Raw genomic sequence first — 17197 nt, 5'->3', positions numbered from 1 at the left:
ATCCTGTCACAACACTGTTTTGTGGCCCGGCTTTCTAGCTGTGGAGAGAGTTGGTAATGAAAAGACATGGGAGGGGATATCAGCTGTGGCAGTCTGGGCTGCATGTGGCAGCTGTGACATGCAGTTTCTTTTCAATCTGACTTGTTTTCTGCATCTAGAAATCCTTATTTTAATACCCTCTTAAAACAGTTTCTTGGGAATGAGCTGCATCAGGTGCACTACATAACTGACTATCTGTTTTACTCCAAGACAGAGCAATATAGTATTTTTCTCACTTGTATACACCCCCATATTATTATCTTTCTCTATTCAGAGGCCTCTATTAAACCCTTCTTGAAAAAGGAAGCGTTCTTTTGAAGTAACAGACTGGAGTGAGACATCATGATAAACTCATGGAGTTAGACAAATGGTGGTGTTATTGCACAAAAAATTTGGGGGTGAGAGAGCTAGAGAGCCCCATAAAAAGCTTTGAGAACTCATAAAAACTCATTCCCATCACTTAAGTGGAAAACAAAAACAAACCCCGGACAGATGCAGAAACAGAAACTATTAGTAGTAAAGGTTAAGAGATTACTATTTCATAATGGTGGCTCTCTGCTGGTGTAGTGACTAGATAAGATGGGGGAATGTCACGCACACAAACGCTGCTGTATTTTACCCTTGGAAAGATGTCAAGAGGAGCTGCATAATACTTTGTACTGACAACTCAGTAACCAGACCATGTGCCAAATGGAGATTTTGATTTATATATAAATAAATACATCCACAGACATATAAATTCCTCTGCTTCTCAACGTGAATCCGAAAAAAAAGGTAGGAAACAACTATCCAGATTTTCTTGCTGGCTTCCCCTCTCCCCTCCTTCTCCAAGTGGGTAATTTTAAATTGCTATTTATATTTCTAAGGGTTAATTTCAGGAATGTTCTTGGGATGAGCGGCAATTTATGGTGCGTTTGCGGAGCGCGTTCCTAGTAGTTCCCCGTGTCAAAGACAAACCACGAATGCCTTCAGCGGAAAAAAACCCCACGCCGCGTTTCCCCGATGTTTATTTCACGCTCCCTTACCGCGTTTCCATGCCAGCCCCCCCCCCTCCCTCCCCCGCCGTGCGCATCCCCGGGCACCTGCTGCTGCAGCTCAACCTCCTCCCGAGAGCCCCGAGCGCGCCCCCCTGTCCCCCCCCACTGCCTTTCCCAGCCCCGCGGCTGCAGCCCCGGCCCCGAAGGCGCCGTTCCGGCCGGGCTGCGGAGGGGTCGCGCTCGCCCATCGCAGCGGGGGAGGGATGCGGGAGATGGGATGCGCGAGGTGGGATGCGGGAGATGTGCGCGGGGGCCCGGCGGGGGCCGGGGCCGTGACAGCGCCGTGCGTTGGCCGCTGCGTCATGACATCCTCGGCACCGGCCCCGCGCACGGCCGGCGCGGGGGGGCCGCCGCCGCCCGCCCCCGCCCCACCGCGGCTGCGGAGAGCGCGGAGAGCGCGGCGGCGATGGACGCGCCGGGGCCGGCGGGACTTGTTGGACCGGCACCTCCCCGGCGCGGCCGGGCACCGCCTCGCCGCCACCTGTGAAGCGCCTCGGCGACACACGAGCCCCCACCGCTCCCTTCTCGCCGTCCTCCGGAGCGGTCGCTCGGCGCCTCGGCGGCCCCGAGAGCGGGACCGAGCGGCCGCGGGGCGGGGAGCGCGGCGGGCGCTGCCCATGGGGCGCCGGGAGCCCGCCTGAGCCGGCGCCCCCCATCCCCGGCGGCAGCGGCAGCGCGGCACCCCAGCCCGGCCCGGCACCCCCGCCCCGCGGGGCCGTGGATGCGCCCCCGGAGGGGCCGCGGCTGCGGGAGCGGGGCCGTCGCGTCCCCCGGCGGCCGATAGGGAGGGGCGGGAGCCGGCGGCGCCGCTGCGCGTGTGGGAGCAACAGCCTGAGCGACAGCCGGGCCCCGGAGAGAGCTCCCGAAGGATGGGCGAGGAGGCGGCGGCAGCGCACGCACAGATGGGCCAGCGGAGGATGAATTAGGAGCCACAGGAGGCTGCTGCCGGCACCGAGGGGGGAAGAGGAGGGAAGGGGCTGGACTTGGAAAAGGAGGAGGAGGAGGAGGGTGCGCGGGGGGGACTGAGTATCGCTAATAACAAGTTAAAGACTAATAACAATAATAACAGACCACCTCCTGGAGGATCCGCGGCGGAGACTGAGTGAGGGATCCCCGCTGAGGCCAGCGGGGTCGCAGCGCTGGGTATCTTGGAGAGACGCTCCGAGGCATCAGTTTGTGGTGGTGGTGGATGATCTTTTGGGGTGGGCGGGGTGGGGGCCGTGTATGCGGGAGAAGGAAGGGGTGGGAATCTGAGGAGGAGACTATATTTTTATTAATATTTTTAATTTTTTTAAATATTATTTTCGCCGTACAACGAGGACGCTCGGAATTCACCGGCCTGACGGCTCCCGAGAGGGACCCGGGAATTGTGCCGTCGCTTTTCTTCACCTGCTCTTTTTTTTTTTTCTTTGTTTTGTTTTGTTTTGTTTGTTTGTTTTGATTGGGGGCTTTTTTATTACTCTCCTTATCCGTTCCCCGCTGAGCAGCGGCGGCGGCAGCAGCAGCAGCAATATGGCTGGTGATGGGTTTTTTGGGGGGCGCTGGCGGCGGGAGGAGCTCTCGGAAGCCCCTGCGCGCCCGGCTCGCTGTTAGCTATGGCAAATGGCAGCGGCGGCGGCTCCTACCCGGGCGGCAGCGGCGGCGGCGGCGGCATTAGAATGAGTAACAATATCAACGCCAACAATCTCAACACAGACTCGTCCTCCTCCCCCGTCAATGTGCCCAAGATGGATGCGCTCATCATCCCGGTGACCATGGAGGTGCCCTGCGATAGCCGCGGACAGCGCATGTGGTGGGCTTTCCTCGCCTCATCCATGGTTACTTTCTTTGGGGGACTATTTATCATCCTGCTGTGGAGGACCCTCAAGTACCTGTGGACTGTCTGCTGCCACTGCGGGGTCAAAAACAAGGTAACTCCCCCTCCCTTTCCCCTCCTGCTGCCGGTGATGGTTTGGTGCGGTGCTGTTGGTGAGGAGGAGTAGTAGTAGGAGCTGAGCCTTGTAGACCGGGACACTTAGGCGAGGTGGCACTGGAGTGGACGGCGAAGAGCTGTTGTTGGATGGCAGTGTGCTGTCTGTTTCTTGCGGTAGGGTTACCATGGGCTGTTGGAAGCCGTGGGAAGTGTGGCTGGACGGTGTGAGGTGCTGGGTGCAGTCCTGAGACGTGTCCCTGTTCCCTCCTCTCTGTTCCACCCCACACAGGGACTCATTCGTTTTCCACCCCACACAGGGACTCATTCGTTTTCATCTGGTGGCACGACAGTTGCACCTGGTGTTCACTCACTCTCAGTGAGGCACATGCTGGTGTAGTGGTACGGTGCAGATCAGAAGTTTACATGCACCCCTGGGACCTCATACGATGGCGGGGTAGGAGCTTGCCTTTGATGATCTAAATTCTCAGTTCCCTCGTGGAATGAGAAACTTTGAGAAATTTACCTTTTCGATTTTGCCACTCAAGTAAATATTTTTAAAGCTGGCTGAGAATCTTTGACGCTTTGTTTGTTAAATTAAATGTGTCTATCTAGAGGTATTCAGTACATTTGTAATACACTAGATCAGTATTTTCCTCACCTAAGTGTGAAGTCTGTGAGGCAACCTCACTGCCTTTTTGATTTTTGCATGTTTCCAGCTGGAAGAAAGCATAGGATGTGAAGTAAGTTCAGCTCCTGCTTTGAAGGGTCTCTTTTCAAACCAAAGCTAAAACTTGCTCAGGTCCACACTTTAGTTTTTGATTAAGACAAATGGGATAGAAAGTGTTAAGACTGTATTGTGAAAGTGGATTTTGACAGACCCCAAAATAGACCAGCAGCTGGAGTTTCTCCCCTTCCCTTTTCACATTTTTTGAATTACAAACGGAATAATATCTGCTTCAGTTATTCCTGGCACACAGACACCCACAAAAACACACACACCTTTTAATATATGGTTGCTAGGTTGCTGGCTTGCTTTGACGTACAGTGAGCTGTCTCCCCCTTTCTCCTGTCCCCTCCCCCCCTAAACACACCTGATACAGCACATAACCCTGCTCTACGAAGGGTCCAGCATTTAGGGGAAACCAGAAACAAAGCTAGAGCCTGAGAAGTTAAGGTACTTGTTTGTTGTGTAGTTTGGATTGCCTAAATGAACCTCCACGTTCCAGCTGAAAGTTAAACTATTACAGTGAACTTGGCCTATATATGGAAGGAGTGATTGCTAGAGTTAAGGAATAAAAGCTTTTAAGTAAACCTTAAGCATCAGGAATCCTACCAGACAGTACTACTTCTCTATAAGCAATTTTTATTTCATTTCAAACGAAACCTGAACTTTCTTAGAGAGGTGTTAGACAGATATGATGACACAGCTTTAATGAAATTGTGATAATAAGATACCAGTTCCTACAACAGTAAAAGGCAATTTTCAAGAAAGGAAAAGTAGTTAAGACCTACCTTTTTTTTTTCTTTTTTCCCAAGTATTTAGCATTTTCTTCTCCATGGAATGACAAATCTGCAGTGGCTATCAGGGATCTGGATGAAAAAAGAAAATTCTTTAAGTTATTACCTCGAGTTTCTTTCCTTGAGAGAATGAAAAGTTACAGACTTGTACACAGACTTCTTAAATGTGGTGTCTTGGTGGGTATTGTTGATCAGATAATTCATTAGTGGGAGAACACTTAAAGCAGATCAGTCATTTCTTAATTGGTATAGAAAGGCATACTGGAATTGTCTTTAAAACCTCTCAGTCTAAATGTGTCAGTTTGGTAAGTAACAGGCATCATGGAGGGGTTCTAACACTTCCAGTCTGAATACTTTCACATACTATTGCTATGTCAGGTTGTGAGATTTGAGTTTATTTCATCTTTGAGACCTGAACTAGTTCTCTGAATGTCATTCCCTGGGGCAGGAGGATAAAGGACTCTGCAGGTAGGGGGAGATGTATGTCTCTTTTTAGATCCTATTTGTTTCACTTTTAAGGGTTTCCAAGACTCTGGTGAAGAAGAACTTTCAAGGACTAATCCTGCTTTCATTACATGATAAAATGGGGAATTGGAGGGAATTCTCTGTATGCAAGAAGTAACTAGTTATTGCAAAACACTTATCTAGGATTTAGGGTATAAAGGGTAACTGAAGTAACAACTGGAAATTCCTTAAACTTTGCTTTTGTCATACACGTGCTTTGTGCTGCATGGTGACTTGGAAAGGCTGCTGAGGCTGCTGGTGAAAAGTGTGACTTCTTACATATGCTATGTCAACCCTATTGGACCTGCTAGCAAAAGGAATTTCAGAAGAAGTAGCTCCTCCTACTGTGGAAGAAGTTTTCTGCATATTAGGACCTTTCCTTCCCTTTGCTGCCTCTTCTGCTGCTCCACAGGTTGCAGTGGAGTTATCTCACTAGCTACGTAAAAAGCAGTCCCAGTGAGAGAACCAAAAGAAATCTTTCTCATGTCTACTTTCTGTGGATTCTTATTGAATAATTCACATATATATGTGAATAATTCAGAGTTACTGTGCTAACACTCATGTCCATGTGTGCAAGGAATTGCAAAAAGTTTCATTTTTTTTCTCCCTGATATATTCTAAACACAACATTGTATTCCATGGATTTGTCAGTGATTGTCAACTTGACTTTATTATGTAACACTGTTTAATGGCTACATAGAAGTGTTTAAGGATGTGGTTTGTTTGGTTGTTTTCCCCTCCTTAACTTATTCAATTTAACGTTGGAATTTAAAAACATGATATAAACAGTTTAACATTTTGTGGTATGACATTTCATTAAAATTTTTTTCTTGGAGATAAGAAAGTCAAGAATTTGCAAACTGCTAACAGAATGATCAACATTTCCCCTTAAAATTCTATATCTAATTCATGTAATTATATATGAATAGAACATTACACTTAATCATGTACTAAAAATGATTGCTGAGGTTTTAGGACTTTTGTGCTCCACACTTGCTTTATGAGTTGGCCTTTTTAAAAATCTGTCAAAAAAAAAAGTAAATCTTGACCTGTGTTGTCAGTGTTTCCTGTAATATGTCAGTCATTACAATTGAAGCCCTTGTATTCCTTTATTTAATATGGTATATAATTTTGGATGCAATTTTTCAAAATTAGCTACAGTCCAATTGCAAAGACTTAGCATAGGCTGTTTTTCTCCTCACTGTTTACATCTACATCTTTAATAATGCCTAGATATTGTTAAAGAGCTTGTCTTGTTGTTGTTTTTTCTTTATCCTTTGACCAACTCATGACAAGTAGAATGTGAAATTGAACTTCATTGGTCTCTGACACCAAGTTGCTCTTGTTTCTGGCAGTAGCAGAAAAATAAAATAAATATGCACAGTGACATACACACTAGACATAGAGGCTAAATGTGTATTATACAATCTGTAGTTCTTTTGATTATATGGATCTGCCTCTGCATTTTCTGTGCTCTTGAAGGGCTTTTTCTACTGACATTATCTGATACCATATTTTGGCTTTGAACAAACTCTAAAGCATGAAGAAAGAGCATTGGAATGCGAGAGCAGAGGTTTGGGGCTCCTGGAGCTGGCCAGTGCAGAATGAAGTGGGATTTGTACTCTCCTGAAGATTGTGATACCAGGCCCTTCATTGCTACCCCTTGGTTCCCCAGTGAGTGATACCTCTTACAGACCTTATGTCACCGAGGCTCTAGCAGGTACAACGTATCCTTATTGCGATGCTTTCAGTGTTTTGAAGAACTTTCCCTCCCCACAACCCAGGACTTGCACACATATAAAATAAAATTATGTTATGATTATGGATAGCAGTTGCTAGCCTGAACTTTCAAGCTATAATTATTTCCTTTGACGTTGGTCTGCATATTTTTGAAACCTAATAAATTATACAGATTTGGTCAGTAGAAACCAAGCAACGTTCCCATTTGTTCTGCATAGAAAAATTCTGGTTTTACTGGAAATACAATATTTACAGAAGTCTTCTTTGAAAAGTTAAAAAAATTAACCTGGAACTCCAAAGCCTGAGAAAATTTGTAAGTGGAAAAATTAAAGTTTTCCTTAAGAGAAGCAACATTCATACCAGGATGGCTCTCTGATATACTAGGTTTGGTGATTTCCAAGCAGTACCCACACAAACATCCTCTCCAAATAAATAAACCAAAAGAAAAGTAGGAGAGCACATTGGAAGACGCACATGGACACGTAACGTGAGGGATCCCTTCGTCTAAATCTGCACGTGGAAACTTCACCTTGACTCTCTTGAAGATGTACCGAGCAGCAGGGTATGATGAACAACTGGAAGGCTCAAGGGATTAGCAGTGGACTGTAATGCATTTTGCTTGTTAGTCACATGCATAGCCTGGCTCAGTCGTCCCTGTCTCATGGCTATCAGGTGGTCTGCGCACAATTACTCTGCGCGAGTACCCCCCGTGACAAGTTGCCAGTTGAGAGATGGCCATGATGGAGAGGTGAAGTTCTGAAAGAAAAGGTACTTGCAGGTTTTTGCAGATGCTGTTTCTAAAAGTGAAAAAAGGCACCCATATGGAGAGGTGTATGCTGCTGTTTTCCGTGATGTGAAAAGGAAGATACTTTTGGCTCTCTGAAGCTCATGCTAAAATTGGTTATGCATGCAGGAAAGAAAAGGTATAGATAAGGATTTAAGCTGTAAACCAAACATTCTCTTCCTAAATGTTGTTTGGATACAGTATCATACTTACTTTCAAGGCTTTGCAGCACATACATTTAAGGAGAAAGTCTGCATTAAAAAACAATATGCAACTCTCACATGTTTGCAAATCTGTAAATGCTGGTTGGAAACCATTAGGTTTGACATTTTTTTCCAGTTTAGCTCGATAGAAGAAATGCTTATAATAGCAAACAAAAAACCTTTAAGTAATAATTACCTGTGTACCCAGTTTTGATGTGGTGGGATTTCTGAATGCATAATGAGGGCAGTTTATAGCCCCAGAGACAGAAAGATTGAAAATTTAGACAGCACTAGTCCTAAGTATAATCTCTGCAGGGACAGAATTTAAAGATTATAATTAAAAAAGGCAATGGTGGTGCTTGTGTGTCCTGTACTACTGCAAGAAAGTGGATTGTGAATCTTAGTCATTGACTGTCCTTCCTTGGTCAAATCCTAAAAAGAATCAGTAATCTCTAGTCAGCAGGCAAAATACAGAGCAGTAGTCAATGTTCCTTCTAAGACTGGCTCTGCTATTCTGTGGAATCCAACTCTGTGTGACAAAAGTTTATGTGAATTTCAGGGCTAGCTGGTGATAATTCCTCAGCAGGCTCAGGCTGTAGTTCAGCAGCAGCAAGGCAGTCTGCAGAGTGAGGTTGTAAGGGCAGCAAAAATCTCTGGGGAGATGTAAACATAAAATAACACCAGATGAAATTAAGGGACAGAGTATCCCTTTGGTTCTACTAAACATACACAGTCACATTGTACAAAATTATGTACTTTATGAAAATTATTGAATTATCACAAGTCTAAGAAGGGCACAGTGAATACAGCTTGTGGGGGTTTTCTAAGGGCGAGATTGCTGAAACATTATATGTGGGTGTTAATGGTTAAAAAATATTTTTCTCCCCCACATATGATTTTAGTGACAGAAGGAAAGGAACTACACTTTAAACAGCTCTCATAAAAAGCTGTGTTTCTGTAATGCGTTCATATGCTGCTACATGGCTGAAGGCTTGGAATCATAGAATATCTCAAGTTGAATGGGAGCCATAAGGATCGAGTCCAACTCCCTGCTCCTTGCAGGAATACAATGCCTGACTGGGAAGTGAGTGCAGAAGTCTGTTAGATCACAAGACCAGACTGGCATTTATGCGAACTTTGCGCAGAGCTAAATACGCCAATTCCAAATAAGACCTCATGGTTTGTAAGTGTGAGTGCTCTGTCCGTGGCACGTAGGTCACCTTGGGTGACGGTGGAGGGTAGAAGTGCAGCAGAAGTTTGGTAGCACTTTTAACAATAGTATAGCTGCATGAATAAATAAAAAGAAAGATACTTATCTTAAATGCCTGTCAGAGATATATTGGTCAGGGAGGGCCCATTTTGAATTGTGATGGTATTTATAGCCTGAGAATACATCGGGTTTGCATCTTTGAGAGGAACACTTCATTTCCATATATAGTATGCATGGTTCTGTTTAAATGAATGTGCTGCCACTGAAATGTGTTGAGTTTAGTTTGCTTTGAGATGATATATTGCTTGTATTTGTCTGTTTGAGAGTTACAGAAACGAGAGTGTTATCCAAAGTCTGTTGAAATAGAGGGAGGCAGTCCTGCTAACTTCAATGGCTTTGGACTCAGGCCTAGATGTTCACAGTGTTCTAGATGAATCAGATTTTTTTTTTAAATTGTTCTTATGTTAACATTTTAAGCTTTTAAAAGCTTTTTCTTTTTATTGTAGCGAGGTGTATTTACTTGGCTTGTGGCCATTATATCTGAGGTATCAGCATTAGAAGCATAATATTTAGAAATCACACAAGGTATGTTTCCATTGCGGTCAAGAATTACACCTTCTGCCAGGCTCCCCTTGGAAATCAAAACCTGAGTGGTATCATGGCATCTCTCCTGCAAGCTGATGTGCAATGGTAAATATTGGCTCTTTTTTATAGAACTGCACTAAGTGCTTATTTAGTGGAACTGGCACAGGTCCCTTGCCCCACGGATCACCTGCAGGACAGGCGCATGTGCAGCTGCAGCCCTGAGTCCTGGAAATCCCTTTGCAAGTCCTGAGCTTCACTACCTAATTTAAATATCAGAACAGCTAACATATAGTGGAGAAAAAACCCCAAATCTCATCACCAGGCCAGAAAAGATAGTAGGAGCACCATAACCCCATCCAAAACTGTAACATCACACAACAGCTGAGTGGCTTGCCACTGTAACTATTAAATACAGGTCTACCATGTTGCTTTTTTATTGCTCTTTATATAACAAGAAATACATTTATAATATCATTTTGTTCCCCTTTGTCCAAACAAATGCTGACTAAATATTTTGGCATTTCCTTTCTTGTTATATTTCATTAATTTTTCATGGCATGTTTTACATGTTTATGTAATGGTTTAGCTCTTTTTTGTTATACAAAAGGTAGCTCACTTTGAATTTGCTATTATTATTATTATTATTATTACTAATGAGGTTAACTCTAGAACTACTGGTATTGGATTAATTTCCTATTTTGATTGTGGGGAAACATTATTACAGATACCTTTTTTAAAAAAAGCTATTTTCAAATGGTGACTTTATTATTACAAAAATAGAGGGAAATGTATTAGAATGATTCTTTATGTAAGCATCTTTTAGTTGTGACTATGAACAGATATTCTGCTGGACGTACAAGAGAAATTACTTGAAATGAATTTCTGGCTTCTGTGACCTATGATGGTCATAATTGGTGTAGATCACTTTAGGTGCCTTCAGTTATGGTGAATCCTTTGGCTACAAATGATTTGACATTCCTTTTTTGAAAATGAATTTGCTGATCAACCGTCAGAAAATATGTGATGTTCTTACATTTTCTAGGTTATCATATTATATTGTTTCATAAAGAAACTGACAAACTCTACTTAGGTTTTAAGGACTGAAGGAAAAACCTCTCCTTAATTCTTTTCCTTTTAGTCACAAGAACAGCTTAGTTAGGGGACACTACTGCAGTGTCTGTCTATATGCAGTGCAAACATTTTCCCCCATGAAAAAATTATTTTAATGCTTTGATAATACACTTCTGATACATTGGTTTTGTTATATGGGAAATTTTTCCAGCATTTTGTATTAGTTTTCTTCTATTCCCAGTACACTTATATCCAAAGGGTTCTGATTCCTTCAGCATCAGAAACAGGGGACTACTGGTTTTATGTTTGCATTATTTTCATATAACTTAAGGCCCTCCGCTATAAAGCATTGCTTCTTTTTGTTCACCCTTTATTGGTCTGGTTTTTGGTTTAAGGCCATACAAAATTTTTACCTGACTAAATGCTGGTTTCCTTCCTCTGATACTGCCTTATATGTGTAACTTCTGGTATTGTCTTTTCATGAGTCAGAAGAGCAGAATTCATATTATAGATCTGTTGTTCCTAAAAGAAAACAACATTAAAAACTTAACAATTTTGATATTTGCAAAAATAATTTTGGTTGCTTTGCTGGAATGTGACCCTAGGCTATAATAAAATATTTATTTACTAAAAGTGGAAAATGCTGTCCAATGCATGGAGCTTTGTCTCTGCCTGTATGATGTAAGTGATAAAATTTTAATGTTAACGTACATGATATGTGCTATAGGAAAACCTCGGTATCTTTGTGTTGCCGCCTTGATTCTATGTGATTCTGGGAGTAGAAGAATAAGCATTTGCTTTTCCTGATTGTGGCATTAAGTTTGTTATTTAAGGTTATTGATAATTTTAAAAGAAAACTGACACGCCAGTGTTTAGGTTAATATTGGGAATCTGTGTCACTTGCACAAAATAGCCATTTGGACACCAAAATTTATATTTAAGATCTGAATAAGATCTTAATCTGAATTTATTTCAGTCAAAGACAATTTCAGATCATTTTCAGAAAAAGGTATTATTGTTCTTGAAAACGTTTTTCTTTGTTTAGATGCTTATCAATGAACATAACAGCTAAAATCCAGATATCTTTTTTTTTTTTAATGTTGAACTTACTCATCATTGTCTGGTCTTGAGTTGGGTTTAACTAAGCCCCTGGTTTATATAGACATAGGAGATGGTACTTCAGTGTTTTTAGGGTTACTCACTGTTTTAAAGCTCTGTAAAGCAATAGTGTCACTTGCATTAACATGCAATACTCTAATTTTCATTTTCTTTTACCTAAGAAGTTGATACATACCTCATAATAAAAAATATTTCTTTTGAGCTGATTGCTCTTAGAAATAACTGTAACAAAAGTTAAAATACTTTCTTCGTGCTCCCATTTTGAAAATAGGAAGGTGATCAGACCGTTATTTCTATGGCTACAGTTGCTTTAATAAAGCTGTATATAAACTTTGGCTTTATTGGCTGTCCATGTGATTCTTTGAGTTTATGTTCTTTCAAGTGAGAAATAGTAATGGTTTAAAGTGAATAGATCTTAATCTATTGGCTCCTATGCCAACTGTGTACAAAAATAAAATCTGTCCTTACAATTGAGTACAGAAACCGTGTTTAGAAACTTTCCTGTCTTATTAAAGAGTGGATGAATGAGAGGATGTATAGTCATGGCTTGTAAAGTGAAAAATAGTTCAACCTCTAGTGTGAAATGTTTCCTTAGTTTTTTTTTAAACAAAAAAGCAAAGCAAGAATTTCATAGGCATGTCTGTTTGATTTTTATACACAAAGAATATTCAGTTTTGAAATAGCTAAAACTTCTGCCTGCAACAGCTTAAGGGTACTGCATAAGGGACTCCAGACTTGCATCAGGTATAGTAAAAGAGTAAACCTGCTGAGTTACTAATTGTTAAAATCCTTCATAAATGATCTACCGGGGTGTTGCTGAGTCTTGTTGAGAGGAGGGTCAATCACACAGTGAGTCTGATATAAGGAGTGTGGGTGTGTGTGTTGGGGGTGACTGGGTGATGGATAGAGCTTCACACTGTCATCCAGCATTTAACTGCTCCTGCGTGTTCTTGAGCATATGGGAATAAAAATTTGTTTTAGAGGATCTGATTGCATGAGTATTTATGTGAAGGTGTCTAAGCCATATTTTGCCGTGTTTGCATCTACTTTATGAGTTGGTATAAAGTACAGGTGATGTAAATCGTACCTGATTTGACCTCATGCCTGTTGAAACTAAGTTATTTCCCTTAAAACTTTTTAAAACACAAATTTAATCCATTAGAGCAAATTAGGTGTTTTGAGGCAGCAGTATTTTTATTTAGCCTCCTAAGACTGGGCTTATTATCCTGAGGTTTGACAGTGCTAATAAATCCAAAGTTTAAAGTCTGCAAGGAGACTTGCTGTGAGGTGTACCTGAGCTGTGTTGACTGGCAGGTGGTGGTAGCTCCAGATCCTAACCCATTCTATGTGTTTTAAGGCCTTTTTACTGAGCAAAAAGGATTTCCTAAGTGAAAGTTGAATGAGGAAAAAGTTTTAAAGGAGATATTGTTTCATTATTTGCATGCTAAATATTAATTTCATTATGTCCTTTGGTGGATATGTTTTTGTTAATTTTAGCATTTAGCTAGAATTTTTACTTCTGAAAGTAAACTCTAGCTTTCCTAGCATCATTGGGTGGATTCCTTTCAGGTGAAACTATGTGGGAAGATGAGCTCCAGGAGCACACCTGCTCTGCTCCACCTATTCATAGGCCTTCAGTCCCCACAGCTGGGCTGGATTAGTTAGGGTATAAATGCTGAAGTGCAGGACTTGTGGAACTCTTTTGTTCTCTTACTGTGTTTTGCTCCTCATCCAGCTGAAGTTTGCTGTGGTTTTAGGGAAAAGCCCAGATGAGGTTTTTAGTAAGCTTCTGTATTTAGTGTTTTTTATTTTTTTTTTTCTTTTGACCAGTGTACAGTGTCTGTACAGCTGCTCACAACTGGTCTCTCAGAGACCTCCTTCTTTTATTAAGCCTGAACTCTCACTTCAGCATTACGTTTATGCTCGTGGACTTTCTGTTGGTGCTCCAGCTGTGCTGGCCATGGAAGGTTCCTTGGGCAGGCCGGCTGCTGAGGATGGGATGGTGAACCAGCCGGTTGGCGAAGACAATGGTAAGGCTGAGACATTGGATGGCATCTTACTGCCTTAAAATGTCACAGGTGTTGGGCTGAGTCAGAACTATTGATTAATTTCAGTATAACTATTCAAAATGACCTCTTTATTTTATTGATCTTCTGGGAACTTTGCCAAGTGTATGAAATAAAAATGGATTAAGGTATTATTACTTGTCCTGGTTGAGGGGGAAGAAAATGGGTTTATGAGAGTTTTTTTAAAGAAGCTGCCTATTTGATCTAATCTGAGATAATAGCTGATAGAGCTTGGTGCCCAGGCTGCTTGTCCTGTAGCTGAGAACTTTAGTTTTATTTCCAAAACGTTTGCTGGAAGTGGAGAGAAAGGTAACAATAGCTTAAATTAAGGGTAAAAGTTCTATAAAAGCTTCTGGCAATATAAACAGACTTCTTGAGGTTGTATCTCATGTGTATTTATGTTCTCCCAGCTCAGTGAAAAATGTTCATGAACAAAAAGCAGAGGAATCGTTTTAAGTGCAGATTGTTTTTATAACTGTATTTCTCAGCTTGAATTGTCTTTTCCTTGGGACAAATAGTCTTGGTCCTGGGAATGGATTGCTTTCATCAGTGAGTGCAAGAGTGTATGTAGTTTTTGTTGATTTGTAAAATACTCTTTGGATTTTAAATGGTATGTAAACATTGGGTATTGTATAACTCCTATAGGAAATACATAATGCCCATGACTTCAAGTGGATGGCTTTAATGGTTATAGGTAAATGAGAACGTGTTCTGAGAGCTGATAGAAATGACACTTCACCTAATCTCAGAACAAATTATGTGTCTCAAGACCATAGCAGTGTTTTGGCAATTAATATCACTGAAATTAGGGGGTTCTTCACCCCTGTATTATACCGATGTTGGTTCCTGAATGTGTGGGTTTACAGTTTTCTTAAACAAACCCAAACCCTTAAAAATCAATTTTTTTAAATATAAAAAAATAGCTTAATTCATTGCAGATCTGTTTGCAAATGCTACATTGATGTAAAATATTTTAAAACATAATCATGGTCTTCAGAATTTAATTATGGGTTGTTTCTTTTTGTCTTCTGGCCTCAGGCTTTTGATTAGCTTACATAGTCTTGAGTTAATACTAAGTGTCTCACTAGACTGAAGGTGAAAACATGAGATTCTTTTTTAGTTGTGTGACGCTTGGGGCTAAAACTTTGTGGAAATCATTTAATATCAGGAGAGATGTCATGTATTCATTATGGAAACAGACTGTTGAGAGTTGGCATCACTTATAAGTGATGGAAGCTGGTTTGTGTTTTGTACTGATATACAAAATTAGTTATTGATATACAAAATTAGTTCCTGTACTGCTTTTCAGTGCTTCTGGATCATCTAAGTTCCATTTACAGGATTGAGAGGTTTGTGGTTTTTGTAGTGTTTTCTGCAAGTGGGAAAATTCATTACTAGAGCTCTAGGATATTGCTTTAAAATGTTCCACTCTATATAAGGAGCATTGTGTATTCAAAATTGGACTTAGCAACTTAAAAGCTCCATCTGAAGTATTTATCTACTGTAGTATTCTGAGGCCACGTGATTTTGCTGGCTTAATTATGCTAGATCCTATTACCAGCTTTGACAAAAGGGTGAACCACTGCCTCATGCATCTTATGATGTAAAAGCAGACAATAAGGAGACAGCCAGGAGAGGAGGACTGTCAAAGAACTGTTTTGCACCAGTCCATATAAAGCAACCCGGTGATCAGAATAAGCAGATGATTTAATTAATGCGTATCCACTCACCTCATTTTTAAAATTAATGATGGGAATATGTTTTGTGAGTCCTTTAGAGCAGTTACTATTTTCAAAGAGCTACAAGTGGTTACAACTTGCTGTGCCATGCTAAGTTCCCATGAAGATTTATTTTTTACATAAGCAGAGAATAAAAGGAATAATAAAATATTTTAGGTGGGATGAAATTTTAGCTGTAGTGTGTTGAGGAATTTTTAAGAAGAGAAAAATAACATGGTGGAGGGAATGAAGGCTGATGACAAGAAGGAGGCAATCTGTCTAGTTCAATAAGCAGTATATGGTATTCATTTTATATGCAGACACTTGGAATATGCTTGCTTAATTGCCATTAAAAAAAACAAACCAACAACAAAAAAACACCCACAGGTTTTGAGTTTTCATATCCACAACTGGATTTAAAGAATAATGTTACTTTCAGGATCTAGGAAGGTTCCCAGTTAAACATATGCTTGTTGATTTTACTATTTTTAGCTTCTTTGAACAGCACGTGTTCTCCTGAGATATTTATTTGTGAATGTTGTATTCTGTTCTTAAAAGGAAAATCTCCCTGTGTCTAGATTCTTTTTCTGTTTCCAAGAAAGGCAAGAACCAGGGCTCTTGTCTGCGCTTTACTTCTTCGAAATCCTAGGAGACAGGGTAAATTAATTAAATCTAAAATGGATCCATCTGGTAGTGCTATCAATGCCAGGGGAGAACAGGTGAAAGAATCTGAGCCAGAATAAACATATAGTGCATTATATAACATGAAGTTCTTTGTGACACACTGCTATCTGAAGACTAATCTTGGCATTAGGCTATCTACTTTTTGTGTAGTCTTGTTTTTAAGGTGGTTAAGGGAGTCGTTTGAAATGCTTGTTTCTGTTGCATTGCTAAAAAACTAAATATTTTTCTTCATTATTAATAAAACACAAATGCATTTAATCCATCCTGTGAGAAACATTCTATTCCCTGTATGGGTCTGTTTGAAAATAAATGGGTTGACATTCTTTGAAACAAATAAAGTTACAGTTTCAGAAAAATTGTATACCTGTTTAAAATATAGAAAGCTTTTATGCAAAATAAAAGTTGTGAAAGGTGTGGTGCCAACTTAATTTTGCCTCCGAATTTGTTTGTGTAAGAAGAATACAAAATCTCTATGCAGACTCTTTTGTTGCCAAAATTACCTTGTTTAAGTTCTCAGCAATACTTTCAATGTAGTGATTGCATCACTGGGAATAAGAATGTAAAAATGACTGTAAAAATTGAATTGTATTACCTGATTTGGGAGGCATGAAAAGGTAAACAGTATAACTGCAGTGAAGAAGTGAATTAGATTAGAAAAGAAATGGCAATGAAGAGATTAACGGACGGTGTCTGTTCCCAGCGCTGGGTTTGTAGTTTGGCAGGGCTCCTTAGCACACATTCTAATTTTATTATGGCACCAGTTAGACATGATTTCTATGTCATTGCCTATGTTATGGGGCATGTGTCTGAAAGCAGAACTGCTAATGTGCAATCTTTGGGGAAATGTGCTTCATCAGGGCAGGTGCCTGGGCCTTTTGGCGTGACTTTAAAACAAGTGGAGAAAGTAGGCCATGGAGCTTTTTGTGAACTTAGGAGCTTACTAGCTAGATCTTTATCCAGCTTAAAAAAAAATAAATCAATCTTATTACCTACCTTTAAGTAGAATT

At 41.0% G+C, this 17197-nt stretch overlaps 1 protein-coding gene across 27 annotated transcripts in view; it reads left to right on the top strand.

Moving 5' to 3' along the window:
• The first annotated feature begins 2299 nt into the window (after positions 1-2299).
• Positions 2300-17197, top strand: part of KCNMA1 (potassium calcium-activated channel subfamily M alpha 1) — a 469151-nt gene continuing 454253 nt past the window's right edge. For all 27 annotated transcript variants that reach the window (XM_050305299.1, XM_050305298.1, XM_050305292.1 and 24 more), the window contains exon 1: positions 2300-2986. In XM_050305299.1, the coding sequence (XP_050161256.1) occupies positions 2672-2986 (315 nt within the window). In that variant the 5' untranslated portion in view covers positions 2300-2671. The remainder of the gene's footprint in view (positions 2987-17197) is intronic.

Source organism: Myiozetetes cayanensis, unplaced genomic scaffold (genome assembly GCF_022539395.1).
Source record: "Myiozetetes cayanensis isolate MyiCay16 unplaced genomic scaffold, myiCay2020 scf10, whole genome shotgun sequence".
Taxonomy (NCBI): Eukaryota; Metazoa; Chordata; class Aves; order Passeriformes; family Tyrannidae; genus Myiozetetes; species Myiozetetes cayanensis.
Note: the sequence above shows the minus strand (reverse complement) of the source record. Positions and strands in the feature narration are given on the sequence as shown.